The sequence below is a fragment of the Chelonia mydas genome, chromosome 24 (genome assembly GCF_015237465.2).
Source record: "Chelonia mydas isolate rCheMyd1 chromosome 24, rCheMyd1.pri.v2, whole genome shotgun sequence".
Lineage (NCBI taxonomy): Eukaryota > Metazoa > Chordata > Testudines > Cheloniidae > Chelonia > Chelonia mydas.
In genome coordinates, this window is record NC_051264.2 from 6,715,901 (window position 1) to 6,734,958 (window position 19,058).

Genomic DNA, 19,058 nt, shown 5'->3' on the forward strand with positions numbered 1-19,058 from the left:
AAGCATTTCAATTCTCTTGACATTTTAGGTTTATATACAGATGTCAAAAATAGCTCAGTGCAGAGAACTCACAGCAACAAAATTCAAGAACTAAATTTTTTGGTAAAATTAGAGCGCTAAGCTTAGGAAAATACAATTCTACAGAAAGTTAATTAGAAGTTTCTTTCAGGAAGCCAATATGAATCTGGGTTAGGGTAACCAGACAGCAAGTGTGAAAAATCAGGACAGTGAGTGGGTGGGGTAATAGGAGCCTATATAAGAAAGACCCAAAAATCAGGACTGTCCCTATAAAATCAGGACATCTGGTCACCCTAATCTGGGTGGTCAGTTACTTAGAGTGTAAGGTCTTTGGGACAGTGACAGTATGGTGTGTAGCAAATAGGACCTTGGTCTGTAGGAGCTACTGCAATGCAAATAAATATCAAAACCTGTTAAGTTCACTTTTTTAAAAAACAACACGTCAGTCTATCATCTTCTTAGAATCATCCTTTCACAACTGTAGTTACTTGATTCTCTGAAATATGGAATTCAAAATGCTATTGCAAAAAGTGCTATACAAAAGCTAGGTATTACTGTATTATACAAGGCAGAATTGATTCCCCCCCCGCCGCAATGACAACCCGACTGACATGAACAACACTTAATGTATTTTAAAACTTGAGGGAAGTGCTATTACTTCAATAACAACTTTACAAGGACAGGTAGTTGCGGTTATAATAAAAGTACAGTGTAAGTTTCCATTAACTGAGAACAATACTGGGAAATAGCAAATACTGCTTATTCCTCTGATACAAACAAAAAATGCAGCTACTGAATGGAAGCTATATGCTAGAAAATTAATCCAATACAACAATAAATTTTCAATTTATTTGAAATAATTCAGTTTGAAAAACTTTAATTTAAAATGTACAGCACACATGGGGAAGAAACACATTTTGTTACAACTAAAAGTCATCAGAAGAGTGCTGCAGGGTTTTTTTTTTTTTATTTATTTAACACTGTCATGGCTTTATTCAAAACACAGTTGCACAAAATCAATTACTTCAAAGTTTTTAAGGAAAGGGTTTGATAAGGAACTGAACACACTATATACATACTGCCATACAAAGAGCATTAAAATAGGACAAAAACCTCTACAAAATATAAAACCCACCCTTACATATTTGCATGAAAAGACCACCCACCAAGCAAAAAAATTTTCAGGTATCTGGAGGCTCTATGTGTTACCTTAAAAAACAAACAAAAAAGCTGTACTATCTTGGTTACGTGTCAAGCTGACTGGCAAATGTGGAAACTATATTTAAAATGGTAACACTGTGGAAAAGACAAAATTACTTAGAAAGTCATAGTTGCATGTGAGGTTCAGACTTTTGTTACCAGCAGCTGATGCACCACATTGTGAACTGTTTTAAAAAATGTAAGCCTGCATGTTTTATGGAAGGATCTACTAAACCCTCCAAAAGGTAATTAAATAGTTTAACCTTTATAACATTGAATGATTTAAGGTAGACTTGCTGACCGAAACAAGACTGTTGATATCTTTAGTAATTTCCATCAAAAATCTCTTAATTTAAATTTCAGTTTAACGCTGTATTTAAGTACAATTTGTGTATGTCTCAATATAAGACAGTCTAGTATAATCTTTACATTGAGAGATTTTTAAGTACATATTTGTAAATAGGAAGGTTTTATCATTTGCTGAGACTAAAAAAGTTAACATTCAAAGACAAACATAGGGGAAAAACTTTGAGATAGTAAAGATGAATACAAAGCAACTGCTTTGAACACAGAGCCTCCATGATGAAAGAAGGGGTGTGCACTTAATTAAGATTTTTAATTCATTTAATATTCATACAACAAACATAGGAACTTGGATTGTGGTTGCTAATGTTGTTTCACCAATTACTTTTCTAATGTCTCTATAGATATCCATTTAAAAGTTTAACCCATTTAATCAATATATTTCCAAATCTTTTGCCAACTGGCTCATACATTCCATTCAAATGTCTTTAAAAGTTGGCTCTGCTTTACAACCACATGAACTATGATTTACGGCTCTATTAAGAAAAAAAAACAAAAAACCCCCCAAGAAATTGGGCTTTGTGGACTTCTTTGCTCATGCGGTTTGTCTTAACTTGATTCAGGAATCATTACATTTAGGCTGTGTCTATACAAGCTAGGACTGTGATTCTCAGTAGTTCAGCCACAGTAGCACAGGCAGTAACAATATGGTTTAGCAGTGCCGAGTACAAACCCACCTGAACCTTATGGGTACATACTCAGCACAGCTAAGCCATGCTAAATACTATTTATACTCATGCTAGCTCAATGAGAGCTAGCACAAGTATGCGTATGCAAGCTGGAAATCACACCCTTAACTCATGGTGTAGACATAGCCTTAAAGTCTGCCAGTATGTGAAACGCCTTATTAAATATTTACAGGTAACTGTGCTATATGGGTGACTCCACTATACAGGTCCAGGAAATACCCCACGTATCTTTCCACAGTTTAAACACAGTTACTGTCAGCCAAGAAAGATATATAATAAAAAAATAGAGTCTCTTGAATAAAGCTGTGTGTGATATTTGGTTGAGTATCTATTTGAAACAATGCAAGTTAGTGTTGCATTGAGATGCCTGTTTGAAATCCAAATTACAACTGCAAAAGAGGAGTGCTGTGTCTCTGAACTTCTATTTTGCATTGGCTCAAATGGGAAATGAGATAATCCATTGGGGCAGAATTTAAGATCTGCCAGTCACAATTAACAGTCTGCCAAAGAAAAGCCTGGCCTGCACATCTTCTGCACTTGCAACCGACTATGTGAAGTGGAATAAGTTGCCGCAGCTTTCCAAGACAGAAAACTAAGAACTATTTACTGTTGAAATGGGGCCTTTAATGATTTAGCTGCAACGATACAAAAATTTTAAAAGTGACCTGCAAAGATGAGAGAATTGATCTCACACTCATTTTTTGCCTTTTTATGCTTTATAAAGGCTTTAAAAGGTTGGGGTTTTTTTAAATTTAGAAGTGTGTTTGATGGGAATACCTGCTTGTTTTTACATTAGAAATTCAGGTCCTGTCTCACCTCAAAGACTACGATAATTGGGGAACTAATGAAATGACAACATAACAAGAGCCAAGTGAGTGAAAGTTGAGCAAGTAAGAGGGAAAGGGAGTTTTGGTTAGACTGTTAAAAACTTTGGATTGTTTTTTAGTTTGTTTGAAATACCTATATAACTTCAATGACTAAACATTTTGGAGAAAGCAAGCCTTTGTTAAGGATGCCACATCTCCTCCACTTCAATTAAAGCATGAGAGCTAATATACATCCTCAAACATATCCAACAAGTCCTCCAACACAGTTGATATTCAGAATAAACAGGGAAAACTAGGCCTTAAACCTGTTTAGGCCTTCCTCATAAGTAATAACACAGTAAAAGAGGGCATAAGCTCCCCCACCACCAAATAATTCACAGGTCACTTTTTTTTTTTTTAAAGTTAAAATAATCAAGTTGATTCCAAGTAGGACCTGTGGTCAGCTCAATTGGTTTTAACCAACTTTTCATTTGAAATAGACTGTTGACTTTATCACATTACAGCATCTTTGATTTCAGTTTACATACAATTTTAAAATCTTAAATGAAATTCACCATACTAAACCCATGTAAAAGTCTGTCTTTAATTGTGGACTAATAATGACAAACACTGCAAGCTTGTATAAAACAAAAGAAGTCCAAATAAAATTCTAGGGGAAAACTTGACAATGGGTTCAGTGATTATAGGGTTGAAAGTTGTTTTCTACATATGTTCACTACCAGGCTATTACATCTTATTTGGAATGATAAAAAGGGCAAAAATAGTAAAACCACACCTTTCCTATAAAAAGTTAACATGTTATCTTCTGTAAGGACATCTATGGTACATGGAGACATACAGATTTGCATGATCACTATTGCGTATTCTGTAACTTAAAGACTCTGGTCCTATTTATTTCGATAGTGACTTAATCATCCTCTTCCTCGCCCTCATCTTCAGGATCTCGTTTCCTCTTCTCCCCTTGGACACCCTCTGCTGAGAAAAAGAAGTTTGTATATATTTGATTACACTCAATTTAATCATCAAGAAGTTAACTTGTGTTGTGCTCTTACCTATAAAAAACTAGCAGACTACTTCAAATTATATTTTTTCTTCTAATATGCACTCATTACTATACATCTTTGTGCTACTGATGGATCTTTTTGAAACAACCAGTTTCTTATTTATTCTGAGTAACTTAGGTGAGCCATATTAAGATGAATACTCAAACTGAACATACTACATTTCAAACTGGAAACAGGTTATTCTTCAGTCTGATGTACATCTGAATCCTTTCATGTCTGGACTGCAAGTTACATATTCAGTAAACCAGATTATATAGAGATTTAAAATGGAGAGAGGACACATTTAACCTGATTTTGCTTTTACTAACTTACTTTTCTTAATTTTCAACAGTTTCATACAGAAAATGTGGCAATAATTAATCCAAGTGGCCTATTATGCACTCTTGTGGCCAAAATATGAAATGCAATTTGAAAAATTTAAGATTTGACATTCTCAGAATCATTTTCTGGCCATTTAAACATCCTCACTGGCTGCTTTACTGTCATGGTAAATAAGATGAAGTGGACCGTTAACACATTGAATGCGTCTTGAATGTCCCTTGAAATGTGCATTAATTACTTATACTAAACAATCTGTTCCACCTTGTATTTAGCTGTGACACACTGAGTACGTTTTCCAGACCTGAAGAAGAACTCTGTGTGAGCTTGAAAGCTGCTCATCTCTCACCAACAGAAGTTGAAGCAATACAAGATATTACCTCACCCACCTTTCTCTAATATCCTGGGACCAACACAGCTACGACACTGCATAGTTCAATATCAGTGATTTTAAAATCCAGAGTACAAATTTCCAAAGAGGTATTCAGTTAAGCCAAGCGTGTAGAACAAAAGTCTACTAATGCAATCAGGAATTTTTGAATTTGTCTACTAGTCTACATTTAATAAAGAAATTGGCTTCAAAGGGCTACACAAAACTCAAAAAACATCTTTTCACCCTGTAAATCTCTCTAAATCTGGCCAGTCCTTACTGAAAATGAGCAGAACCATGTAAGTAACTCACCCAACCCATCACAGTATGTAGATGTTTACTACACAGTAGCAGGATTACACTACTGCCACTACCAGAACCATTATTATTATTAATCTAGCATCCAAAAACATGCTGGGCATTTTATAAACATAAAATGACTGGTCCCTGCCCTGAACATCTTGAAATCTAAACAGACACTCTAAGGGGAGAGAAGGGTACAATTCAAAGTTTTCCTTTTTTTGCCACTGCTTTTGTCTATTTGCCTTTTGATTGGCAGTTTGTTTGTAGCCTCTGCCTATTAAGTGTAAGGCTTACCCAATTTCTCTTGTTGATTCTTTTCATACTTATTGTATACATGAGTATACAGAGGTATCCCATTTGTACCATGCAAAGAAAACTCAGTATTCTCAACAGACAGAGCTTGAGATCATTCCCTCTAAAAGTATGACATACCACTTTTCCTCCATACTAGCAATACACTTAGTACCAATATATTCTCCAAGTAGGATGAATTTCCTTTATTTTTGTTAGTTACAAGGCAGCTCGTCACTTTGCTTGTTTATATTCTCAACGTTCTTAGGTCTCGAGATGAAGTCAAACAGAACTCTTTTCCCTCAAACATCTATTTCCAAGCCTTTGTCTATATTTATAGGAACTACATAAGACATTAATGTATGGAATTTCACTAAAACTCTTTAAGAAGCTACTGAAAGAGACTAGATGGGAAAAAAATCCAACTAATGAGTTTAAGCATGCAGCCCTTAAACAGGACATTGGGTTTTGTTTTTCTTAAATGACACCTCCTTAAAATATTTTATGCAGATGCCATGGCGGATGGGAGTAAGGGAGGGCTTTGCGGGGGTCCCAAAAATGCTGCTTTTAAGCCCTAACCAGGGAATTCAGACACTTCTGATGCATTATTAATGAACCTCTTTTAAACCTGTGATAAATGAAGTTTATGCAACAGCCCTACCTTAGGAAGTTAGATTTTTGTAGCTCCTTCATTTGGCAACTTTCCCCTTTACACTTTAGGGCGCTAAAATATTTCTATAAAAATGCTTAGAAAATTGTTTTTGTTCACTTTTACTCAAAAGTTAAGTGTTAAGATATACTGGTTAAGGGAAAAGAGATAGCATATGAAGTAATGCATGGCTGCTCAGCTAAATGCTTAACTTGTGAAATCTTGTGAAATCTTTCATAAGCCCATATCAGGATACCTTCTTTCCCTGTGTTTACATACCTTCAAACAGACCAGCTAGACAGACATAATTTATACTAATGGACCGCTAGTCTCAACCTCCTAAATTACAGAAGTTGAAAGAATCAATTCAGAAGGGTTCTGAAACATGCTACCTCCACAATTAGTGAAACTTACCTTCTTCCTCATCACCTCTTTCTTCAACATAGTCATCATCATCTTCTTCATCCTTCACAATATGAAATATTTAATCAGATTTTTAAAAATTGCAGTATACCTAGGGTTAGTTTAAGCAGCCTATACTTCAGTTTTCTCTAAACAAAGCACTTATTCTGTTTAGTGATCACATTCGGTATTTACTTTCTCTCAGGTTTTTTACTATAGCTGTGTGAAGACAGGAGGCCAAATTCTTCTCTATGTTGCACTTATCTGTGCAACCCAGATATATAAAAATCAGAATTTGGCCTGTAGTCTGAGTTTTTTCTTGTTACTTCCCACTTATCAATCCTTTGTGATGCCACCAGGAATTTACAAAATGATACATTAAGGAAGAGCAAGACAGTACAACAAATAAGCTTTTATCAAAAGGTCACAGAAATAGAGGATTGTGAAAAAATGTGGAGAAACTATGGCAGCAGCAATAGATGAACTAGGAACAGATCTAATTTTTTGCTATGTCAATAAAAAAAAATATACAGTAAATGAGAAGTAAGTTGCTCTTTCAGGTTTGCAGTTGGCAAATTGGCTTCAATTGGACCAACTTGTTACTGCAAACCCCAGACAAGATCACATAATGTTGTGAGATCTCTGCAGTACAGCAAGATTCGATGAAAAACTGAACGTTATTTGCTCAAGCAGTAACTGCTAATGTTATACATGTTAATTATACCATCTGGTAAAAATTTGAAGGCATTACAGTTAAAATTTTATCTTGTTTTGTGTTTAAAGACAAAATTATAATTTAAGACAAGCTCTTGCTGAATGTATAAGGGAAGCTTTGAAGTAGGCTACTTATTTAAAGGTCTGGTTTAAATGGCATAGAATTTGGCTGATTCTAGCCCTCATTTATGCTCTCCAAAATATGATAAAAATCTGACCAGCCTGAACTTCCCGAACTGCATGCTCAATATAGGTCACTTTATCAGTAGCAAATAAAAAACATCCTCACTATCTAGCTCTGCTGGGCTACCATGGTTTCCAACTCCTCTAAAGCCCTTTTTAATGCATGCTGTAATTCCTTGTTGCCCAAAAGCAACGGTATACAGAAGCTACTGACTTACTGAAGATTTTAACATTGAAGAATTTCTGTTCTTTCCAAACCTTTGTTTGTCCATTCTTCAGAGGAATTTCCAAAAGGTTCTTATTCAACTCCTCAAATCAAACTTAGTTCTACCTTCTTGTAATGACTTTCAGCCATTACCTCCTCAAAATCTCAATGCTCTGATAAAAGGTTACAGAATTCTGTAAGACTATACAAAGCACTGAAAGTTCTATAAACACTTCATTATGATTAATAAAATGAAGACCACCAAACAACCATGGTTCTCAAACTGTGGTCTATGTATCACTGGTAGTACACACACAGCAGTCATGCAGCATGCAGGATGGTCTGAAGAAAAATACAGGTTGAACCTCTCTAGTCCGGCACCCTCAGGACCTGAACGGTGCTGAACCAGAGAATTTGCCGAACCATGGGAGGTCAATATTGTAGCGAGCGGGTCTCTATTTTTATCTCGACGAGGCGAATAAACGGAACAACACGCCGCCGCCTAGCCAAGGCTTACCAGCTCTGTTCATAACAAAGTGTTAGTGTTGTTACACAATTTTACTGTATTGGCACAAGGAAGTAAGTAGATAAAGCATAAAAAACATAAAATAAAATCATGCTGGACCACGGATGTTGCTAGACCAGAGTCTGCTGGACTAGTGAGATTCAACCTATATTAAAATAAGAATCTGTTATAACTACACTGAAAAGTTATGAAGGTGGTATTCCAAATACTTTTGGTTCTGAATGTGGTACAGAAGATCTTAAGAGTGTGAGAACTGCTGCTATACAGAAACAAAAATAAATACACTTCCTCCATACAAAAAACAGGGTAAGTGTCTAGTTGAAGAGACAAGGACTAAGACTCAGCATTCCTGTGTTTTATTTCTAACTGCCACTGACCCATGTAGCCATGATTAGGTCACTTCACTTCTTCCTGTGCTTAGTTCACGCATCTAAAAATGGAGATACCTGCCTTTCTCAATAAGCTTGTGTAAGTGAATATTGTAAAGATCTCTGAGATCCTTGAATTAGGGTGGTAATTTTGATGCTAGCCTTGCAGAAGTGCTGAGAGGAGTTACCGATGAATCAAGGGGATAAAAATTCCACCCCATGTAAAATAGCATTAGTTACAAAAAGCTTGATCCCCCCCCTTGTTTAATTTTAATGTTACTCAGATAAAGTAGCATTGACTATTCTTGTTACTACTGTAGATTACGTAGTCAAGAACAAGGATATTTTTTCACTTTTTCTATGAAAAAGATTGGTTATCTACTTTAATCCAAAAAATATTCTAATCTGACAGTTTAGTTGGTAGTAGTGTACAATTTCAACATGGGGGAGGGGAGATAGGGTCTTGTTTTTTGAGCTTACAGAAAATGCAGACATTTTTCATTTTAGGTGGTGGGATGGAAGTTTAGAAAAAATCAAAGCCATATTCTTGAGTAATGCAGAGATATTTAGTTGTTAGGCAACACTTATGCTCAACTAAATACTTCAGAGAGAAAACTTTATCACCAAAATCTAAAGTGGTCTGTTGCTTTACATACAATGCTAGATTTATAAGAATCGGTTTCTACAAAATGCATCTGTGTTTAGCCATTTTGCCTCACGAAAATCCTAAACCCCAGAAACAGAGTTTGTGAAATTAAAACTTCTTGGACTGAGTAGCTGAAAAAGTATAAATTTACCTGAATCTCCTCCTTCATCAGATATGAAAGGCCCACTTCCTCCTCCTCCTCTTCTTCACCCTCCCCCAAATCTGAACCTCCATCATCTTCATCATCATCCTCTTCATACTCTCCTGGTGGACCAGCTTCATCCTCATCTTCATCATCATCCTCATCTCCTTCTGAAAGAAAGGAAATAGTTCCATATATCCTCACTTAAAGCGTGATTTGTTCATAAACTCATTTTACATGCTTCCCAAAAATCTAAGACAACTCAGTAACAAGGTCTTCTCCGGAAGTTTTAAAAAATGGACAGCATTCTGGAGAAAAGAGTCTATTTAAAATATATGAAGACTATAAATGTATAAACACTAACTTAACAAGCATTTAGATACCAAGGGTAGGAGGGCAAGGTCCCTGATCCTTCAAGCGACTCCTCTGCATATGCAGATCCCTAAGCCTGCAACAATCCTCAGAGAAGTCAGAGGGAAAGGGGGCTGTGGGGTATCTACTGCACATAGTCACTTGTAGATCAAGGTCTAAAATTTAAAAGGACAGCCAGCTTAACACAATACCCTTGAATGACTTTTACTTCCTATTTGTTCCATGCCTACAGTTAGAACTGTATTAGAGAAGAGATCTCATTTTTATTTTGTACATTTGCAGCACCACATAGCCACTTTGACAATTTCTCTCAAATAGGCAGTTCTGTATAGGGTATTTTATGCAGCTACAGGGAAGACATTTTAAATATAAGTCTGAACCACAAAGGCTGGCAGGTGGAATTTAGGGACAGGTTTAGTATCTGAAACTACTTTTTAAATTTTTTTTTTTTTTTTAAATTTACAAAATTTCTGGTTGATGCCCATTAAGAGATTTTCAGATACTGTTACATTTACTTATCCGTTGTTTACATTTTCAAAATAGAGCATTTGACACATTTAGCTTCTCTTTGGTGAAATTCTCTTAAAGAACTCAACTCAGATTTAAGTATGACGACAGATGTAATCTAAAGCCAAAGTGCAATCCACCAGAATAGCAACAAGGAGACACTCATGAACAGCTCTATGTGAAACAAACATTTCAGATGTCTTTCATAGCTTTAGTGATCATGGTCCGAAAAGTTAACCGTATTTAAAGAAAGGCTTGCTACCTTCCATCCTTGCATTGAAATCAATGCAGAAATTGCGATAACTTTGCACTTCTACAGAGCCTTCCATCTAATTTCAGAACCATTTATAAACAAACATTAATGAATTAGCCCTCAATAGCAATGAAGAAGGTGGTATCCCTACTTTAGCAATAAGGAAAACTGATGCTCGAGGTCACAAGGGGATTCCAATACTAGCTTTGCTACAGGCCTCCTGTCTGTTGACTTCTACTCCTGTGATACAAGTATGCTTACTGAAATATAATTTCCACATAGATCAGATATGAAGTGAGAAAACCCTCCCCCAAAAAGCTTTCATTAACAAAACAGATTACCGCTGGCTCGCTTATTTATTACTTTTAATGTAATCATATCTTTATTCAAGTACAAGTCTCTCTCATTTAACAAGAATTGCACAACATTCTTGACTATGTTCTGACTCCAATTCTTCCTATTGTAACTCAGCATAAGCATCATTTGAATGAGTGAATGCTACAGAGCTATACTGCAAAAATGTAGCTTATGATATTGTGCTACTTCAGTCCAAGAGTAACTCTAGTCTCAACTTTAGATATTGATAATATAAAGTATATTTTATACAGCTATAGCACATTTAGAAAAATTACCCTCATCTTCCTCTTCTTCTGAATCAGGTGCCTCGTTATCTTCCTGATCAAATCCATCTAGGTATGTGATTTGGTGAAGCAGCTCAAAAACGCTTTCTCTGTAATCCTCCAGGTTTGTGATCTCACAATTGAACAAGTCGAGACTCTTCAAGTTTTTAAGATTTTGCTGAAAATGAAGAATTAAGAGTACTCATCTTTTTCTTCCAGTTAACACACAGTAACTACTTGGTACCCTGAACTTTTGTCAAGTTGCAAGTCTTAGCCTAAATGTAATAGGCTGTGTACCCAGCTACACAATTTACTTTGTACTCACCACCTTGGTCCTCCATTCTCTGCAATGACTCTCCTTTATATACAGAGTTCAGTATAAAGTCTCTGTTTTGATAATTAAAGAAGCACCCCATAAGGTCACAGATATCACCTGTCCCTCTGCATCCATGATCTTTCTTAACAGCTATGTTCCATGAGAAGAGTGAAACTATTCAGGAGGTGGCTTGCAAGAGCAGAAAACAGAATTTAGACAGGCACTGGACCTACTCTGTGGAACTTACACCTCAAGATTTATTTCTTCAACTTAGCTTACCCCTCAGTTTCTACACAAATACAAAACTACTCACTGACACAAGCCAACCCCTAGGAGCTAATCAACTTATTTCTCCTATAAACTTGGAAGGAAGAAAGATGGGACTTTTTCCCGTTTAGATACCCAAGAGTGGCTTTGATCCTGCAGTTAAAGGGGTCATTACATCAAAACACACTACGGAACTTTTAGTGCTCCGTGGAAGAGTCCATAACACCAGCTGGTGTGCAGCAAGCCAGGGTGCACACTAACAGATCTTGCAGATAAGCTTAAAGAGTTCTAGTACAGGTGACTCCCAAACTTTTCCCATATTACAGAACCCCTCTTCAAAGATAGTTACATGGACACCTCCCACTCAAAGTCACTTAACATTCTTGTGGCAACTATTATTGCTTACACAGAAAAGTTATTAGGCAAGTAATTATTGTATTTTTAGTTTCTTTCAGTGTATTTTAGCAACTGAAAGCCAAGGAGGATCAGCAATATATAGATAGCCAGTGCTACACTGACTACAGACCACAGTTTGACAACCTCTGATCTGGTCCATTCCACTGCTAATACAGGATAGCTTCCGATAGTAAATTTTCAATTATTGTCTTGATTGAACTATGGGATGATGAATTTATTACAGCAGAGTTATGCAATATAGGACTGACTGGGATACTGACAATCTAGAAAGAAAACACCCAAGTGTTACTTGAACTGGCAAAAAACCCGACGTATGGAAAAAGTAAAACAGTATTTTGCTCTCTGGATGCCTTTCAGTTTTGTTAAAGCTATACACAGGCAGCTAAACCACCCAGTTTATTATTGTTTTGTATTTTACTGATCTCCTATGTAACACTAGCTTAAACACCATTTATTGCATTTATCTGTTGTATTTGTAAGGCATTCCTATTGTCAACCACTTACAACCAATACTACTGTGTTCAATATTATGATCTATTTTTACCTTTGATACTTTTTTTTTTTAAATTTAGAGATTTAACAATGGTTTACAATTGTTTAAAAAACCACACACAAAAAAACAAAAACAAAGAAACTACTTTATACTTACAAGGGCTTCCACAGTGCTAAGATCTTTGATTTTGTTGCCACTTAGATTTAGGTATGTGAGATTCGGACATTTTTCTGCCAGGACTTCCAGGCCTCCTGAAATGATGTTGTCACTCAATTCCAACTACCATACACAAAAATTGGATCATTAGATGGTTGGTTTCACTGCTATCGAAATTAAGAGCTTGTATTTTATTATAACAATAAATGCATCACAAGACCACTTGACTTCCTGTATAACCCATAAAAGCCTCAGACTACTTACATAAAATAAAGTTTGCTTAAAACAAAAGGAACCTATATTGATGTGTACGTATTTCCAAAGCCTAACATATTACTTATTTACACAGCACTTTACTATGTGCCTGGTTCAGATAATTCATTAAGAAGTTTCATACTTGGGTCCCCATCGTTCACTTGAAGCCTGTGTGGTCCCATTGACTACAATGGGACTAGTCACACTTAGCACAGTTAGTTTATCATGTGCTTAAATGTTTTCAGGATTGGGACCATAGATTTTCAGCAGGAAGTGAAACGTGACGTTAGATCTTTGTACAGGTTTTATTTACACATAATGGGCAAAATCCTGGTTCATTAGTCATGGGTGAAACGCTGAGTTACTCCAATGGAACCTGTGTTCATACTCTGGAGCTGGGTTTTCACCTAATATATCTCATCCCCAGCCCCCCTCTCTCTTTCCATTCAACTGCATGAAATATCTTTAACCTAACTGTAAAAGTAAAAAGTAATATTGTACTTTTGATCATTGCCTCAGACATTAATCGGTGCAAGTTACATGTGTTAATCAGTACTCAAATTGTCAATCTCTGTTTGAAAGACTACTCTGAAGTTTACAGAAATTACAAAGGATAATTTCAAATCTGAAGCAATTAAGTTCAGGATCTCAGATCTCATTTTTAAATTAATGATGCACATGACAGAGTACACACATTAATGACTTTGTATAAATATTATGGGTGTATTTTATTAATAAAATAATTAATTAAAAGCCACAGCATCAATGAAAATGCTAATATCATGAGAAGGCTATACCAGACCCTAATTTCTGGTGCTGAATAGATAAGCCACTTATTGTTCCAAGAGTTCTTGGACAAGAATAATTTGAACATAATTTAAAAATACCCACACCAATTTTAAATCTTGAAAAGTTTAGATTGGTATCATTTCAAAGCCCTGCAAAGACATTCTAGTAAGACATTTCAATATGATGCAAATGGGATTGTCAATACTGAAAGGGTACAAGAACCTGTGTTAACCAAAGATTTTTACATAAAGAGGTGTATAAATTTGGCAAAAGCGAACTGACTTTTAGTCGAGAGACACCAAGCATCAGAGGAGTAGCTGTGTTAGGCTGTATCCACAAATACAACAAGAAGTCCGGTGGCACCTTAAAGACAAACAGTTTTTAAAGTCTAGAGATACATACCTTTCGGAGCTTACTTAAGGTGGGGAGTCTGGCCAGTGATGTCAGTTCTACATTGGCCATGCTGAGAAACTCTAGCTCTTTAAATGACTCATTCAGGCCTTCAATTTCACCATTGCTGGATCGACAGTTATCAAGCACCAACTCTGTCACCTTCAAACAGAACATAAAGTCACTCTTCAGGTTAATGAGGACCTTTAAGCACACTGAACTTTATCTAAACCAACAGCTTGAAGAATTAAACCATTAAGACAACATGTTTTATTTTGCACTTAAGCAAAAACTGAAGTTATCGGGGCCTACAGTCACCGCAATTAACATTGCCAACCTACTAAAAAAGTACATAGCATATATTTGCAGCAAGAGAGTTTGAAGCATGGTCATAAAAAGGAAAATATGTAAGAGGCAAACTTTAGCATGTTAATGGTCAGAAATATACGGCTTTGGATAACACAACCACAATGATGCACGTGGGCCTTTATATGGATAGAAACATAGGAATTGCAAAACCAGATCAGCTCAATGGTTCATCAGATAAAGTATCCTATTTCAGATAAAGGACAGTGCCAGATGCATCAGAGGAAGGTGCAAGAAACCCCATGCACATTGGACAATTAATAATATACCAATAAAGGAAATTTCTTCCTTAAACCCATCACTTAAGTGGTTAGCTTATATCCAGAAGCATGAACATTTAATATCCCCAAATTTTGTTAATTCTACCAATTTAACTGGATATTCTCATTACCCATAAAAGAACCTAATCCTTTTGCAAATCCTACTAAAAGTTCTTTGCCTCAATATCTTGTGGCAGTGAGTTACACAGGTTAATTATGCATTAAGTATTTTCTTCTATGTGTTTTAAATGTGTTACTCTATTTCACAAAATGTCTTATATTATGAGAAAGGGTAAATAGGACTGCCAAATTAACCTTCTACATACCATTTACTGTGGGTTTTAACAGGCATGGGCACTACATTTTCCCACAAAACTCTGACATTTTAAATGTCCTAACTGCAAAAAAACAAAAAAAAAGGATCCAGCCCAATATTAGTATGTAAAGTTCAGCTTTGAAATAAGGGTGGCTCTAAAGAACATCACACTTGTTGACTGACAACTTACTGGTCATTTTGGTGGATAATAGACAAATAAGAGATACAAAATTTAAAGCCTTATTTCACACCACTACAGATAAAGGGGAAAGTACAAGTGGTATCTTGGCTTTGGTCTTACTTTTGTCAGTTTGAGCTAAAGCCTCAATATTGTTTTAAATAAAGTTTATAGAGGATTTTTCCTTAAAAACAAGAATTTCATAAAACACTGGAACTATTCTTTTGGGGCTACTCCAGTCTCTTCAGTTAAATGTTTATGCTAATCTAAATGTATATTTAGGCTTTTAAAAACATCTGGCCCAGAAATCATCAAAATATGTATTGTTTATTCAACTAATGGTTTTTATGCACTTCTACATTTACTGTAAATCAGGTCAATCTCTCAGCCTGGCATGAAGTAACAACACTTTCTGATATCAACCTATCTGGACTTTATACTCTTGGGGCACCTAGACATGCTGGTCAATAGCATTCTTACTGACCTAAATGCAAAAACATCTGCTGGAGCTACAAACCATTCGTTGGCTGAGTTCAACAGCACGGAAGCGAAGGCTGCAGGTTGATCACACAGCAGTCAATGAAATCACTATAGGAGATTAACTGAGCCACCTCACCCCCCTAAAAAACTAGAGTGCAGCAAAATCCTTCCCAATGCAGAACACAATATATAAATGAGTATGATCACCTGAAAATGGTTGCCTTAAACTTCTGTTAAATACATTTGTTTGAAGTTCCTTCAGACAATCTATAGGAACACACTTGTCTACATATAATTGAATTTTACAATGTAAACATACACCCTGGGCTCCCACATTTAAGAAAAGGTTCCTTATGATCAAAATTGCTTTTATCTGCCTGAAGAGGAAATAAAACGTTAAGAAAAATATTTGACATGCAATCTGCACATTGCAATGCACTTCAGGACTTTCATCCTACTTCGCTATAAAAGAAAAAAAAAGTTTCACTATAAGCAGGTTCCATTCCCACTGGACTTTTGTTTTGAAGTTAAGTTAGAGCAGCAAGGGCTGGCGTTCTCTGCAGCACTCTACACCTCCAGTCCACTCCCATCACAGAGTTAGAGGAGGTACCTGACTCTAGCTGCATGGCGGGCACAGAGAAGCGAACCCTATTGTACATGACCTCGCAAAACCGAACCTTATTGCTTGGTGGGTGGAGGTACAAACGAGAAGCCTATCTTGTCTCTGATGACTGAACAGGACCTAACGGCAATCGCCTTATCTGCCTTTAGCCATTAGGAAGGCCGGTTATAAGCAGTATGATTTCAAGGAAAAGAGAGGAGGGTGCCATTACCCTATCATGCGCTCACTGGGCAGAGCTGAAAACTCAGGGAAGGAAGGGGGTAGGAAAGAGAAAGAAGAGACTAAAAACGATGTAATTCAAAATAAACAGCTCCAAATGTCAGAAGAGAAAGAAGGGGGGGAAAGCATTTTACACAGAGGTTTTATAAAAATTGCCTGCCTCTGGCAGATTGCTGGAAAAGGACTGCAGGAAATCAGTCATGTACCCAGATAGTTCTAAAATGGATTCGGTGCAACTCTGACCTGTTTACAATATCCACGTAGTAGAAGTTAAAAATAAATAAGGCAAATCACGGCAGAGATGGCAACCAGAAGAGGGATCATAAAAGTTACGGATTCCAATGTGTTCATCAGCCCCCAAAAGCAGCTCTAGCTTGAAGGGTCGTAAAAAAACTCCCCCAAACCTGTAGATATTGAAGCATGATGGGTGACCCACATTTTTCCATGCACAAGAGTTAAGTTAGCAGAGAAGGCGGGGAAAGGAGAAAGAAGTTCTCACTCTAAATCCAGCACTGACACCAAACGGGGAAACACCCTTAAATTCAACCAAGAACTAGCCTGCAAAAAGCTAAGAAGGGAGCCGCCAAATGTGGTCGACCCCGATCCGCAGCTCCGAGAAGGGGCTGCCGGGGAGGGTGGAGGTTAATTTCTGCTCTCGGGTCACCCCGCGGACCCTCTCACACAGAGCCAAACGCCTGGGGCAGGGGGCCCATCCCGGGCACAGGCTGCCCCACTTATCCAGCGCCGCGCTCGGCGTCGGCTGCGGAGACACACAGCAGCGGTCTGCGGAACAGCCAAGGGTTACGCGGGTGCACAAGCAGCCTCCCCAGGAACCTTTGGAAGCGCGAGGCGGAGGGAAGGTGTGTGTGGGGGGGGTGGGGGGGGGGGGGACGCGGCGGCCTCGCAGCACAGAGGGGCCCGGCCCCACGTGGCGGCTGCCCCCCGGGCCATGTATCAGCTGTTCAGCAATGGGGAGCCGGGGGGCGTCACGTCCCCTCACCTTCTCCGGGGCCCGATTCCTCAACTCCAGCGTGATGCGCTTCTTCATCTCCATCTCCCCCCTCCCTGAGGCCCCCGCGCCGCGAGGGAGGGACGCGCCGCCGAGCCGACGCCGCTGTCGCAAATGGAGGCAAGAGTTGGGGCTCGAACTCCTCCAGCAGCCGCCCCACCCCCTCCCTTGGTACACACACGCAGCTCCTGCCTCCTCAATGGCCGCTCGCGCACTGAGCCTCCATTACACGGCGCACGGGGCCCCCTCCCAGACGCCCCGCCTTCGCTGAAGCGTTGCCTCCCCGTCACCCATTGGCCCAGAAGGGCTTCACTTCAGGGCGAGGGGATTGGCTCCGCCGGACGCCATTCAAAGTGCGCCTCTTTCGAGCCAAGCCCCGCCCCGCGCGGCGCCTTTCCTGTCTTTGTGCGCTTGGCGCGCGGGTCTCACATGTGGGCTGCACCGCAGGGGCAGGGAGTCCTACCTAGTGCACGCGTGTGCAGACTGCTGACGTAAGGTGTGCCCTGTGTATGGCCGTGGTACAGGTACGCGCAAAACTTGCAAGGCAAAACTGCATTAAATATCCGTGCTAGCCTAGGCCCGGATACAAACTGGTTTCTGGCCCCAGTGCCCAAACTCCATTGGCTAAATTGAGACCATTTAACACTTATTTTGTGTTCTAGAAATCTAGACTAATGCATTCTGTACCTAGAGTCTACAAATCTGGGAGGGGATGGGGTGGAGAAGAGGCTCTGCAAACTCCATAGGTTAAATAGAATACATTATGTTGCCCTGACTTCAGTTAAAGGATTCTGGTGCAAGATTGTCATAAAAAGCTCTAGCCATCCAGTTTTTGGCCCCAATCCTTCAAATTCTGCTGCCTAAATAGAGAAAAAGCTAGCTGTCCCCAATGCATTCACAATACCCTGTACTGATGCATGCCAGTGCAGTAGCATGGCAAAAACTTAGAAATTGCCAAGTTTGGGTCTCTGCTTAAAAGTTGGATTATGTTGTTTTTTGAACCCCAAGTCCCTGGTTTCAGTGCCTATACAGAAAATAAATGTAAATAGAATTTTATATTTAAAAAAAAATCCAGACCCCAATGCAGCTTAGTGTAACAATGTCACAAATACTCAGGTCCAAAACCTGGATTCTGCTGCTCCTATTGTACCAGTATCCCCAAACAAAAACAAAAAACACCCGGCAAGTGACACATGCCTATCCAGAAGCTCTGCAAAAAACTGGGTCCTGCCAGATGTAGCCAAATTTTTGCTCACAGCCCCATCTTCCCCATAAATGAAGAACAGAAGGCCCTGATGCTGATGGCAAACTTTGGGTGCCACCACAGTACAGATAATGGTAATATGCACACTTAGAAGGTCAATTTTGAGTCACATTTTTTAAATTAAATGAGAAGATTTAACTATATGAAGATAAATGGCAAAAATCCCTACTTTCCAGTTACCTATCTGTTATCAGCTGGCAGGTTCCTGGAGGCACTGTGGTAGCAGTGGAT

The 19,058-nt window shown here is 38.2% G+C and overlaps 1 protein-coding gene across 4 annotated transcripts; it reads right to left on the reverse strand.

Moving 5' to 3' along the window:
* Positions 1 to 840: 840 nt before the first annotated feature.
* On the reverse strand, positions 841 to 17,985 carry ANP32E (acidic nuclear phosphoprotein 32 family member E). Of its 4 annotated transcripts, none has more exons than XM_027826988.3 (7): positions 17,555 to 17,985; positions 14,126 to 14,275; positions 12,680 to 12,802; positions 11,043 to 11,208; positions 9,288 to 9,448; positions 6,507 to 6,558; positions 841 to 4,072 (listed from the first exon to the last, which is right to left on the reverse strand). In XM_027826988.3, exons 1-7 carry the CDS (start codon positions 17,606 to 17,608, stop codon positions 4,005 to 4,007), a joined length of 774 nt encoding a protein of 257 aa, XP_027682789.2. In that variant the 5' UTR covers positions 17,609 to 17,985; the 3' UTR covers positions 841 to 4,004. The 4 variants fall into 4 exon arrangements, with proteins under 4 accessions (XP_027682789.2, XP_027682791.2, XP_027682790.2 ...); XM_027826990.3 differs by having other exon boundaries at positions 841 to 4,069; positions 17,555 to 17,835; XM_027826989.3 differs by having other exon boundaries at positions 9,288 to 9,445; positions 17,555 to 17,832.
* Between the last annotated feature and the right edge of the window lie 1,073 nt (positions 17,986 to 19,058).

Bases quoted from the DNA above. Each gene is read 5' to 3' on its own strand.
- ANP32E (XM_027826988.3), bottom strand. From the start codon at position 17,608: ATGGAGATGAAGAAGCGCATCACGCTGGAGTTGAGGAATCGGGCCCCG. The intron at 14,276-17,554 runs GTGAGGGGACGT...TTCTGTTTGAAG, and splicing joins GGAATCGGGCCCCGGAGAAG to GTGACAGAGTTGGTGCTTGA. The intron at 6,559-9,287 runs GTAAATTTATAC...CATATTGTGAAG, and splicing joins TGATGAAGGAGGAGATTCAG to GATGAAGAAGATGATGATGA.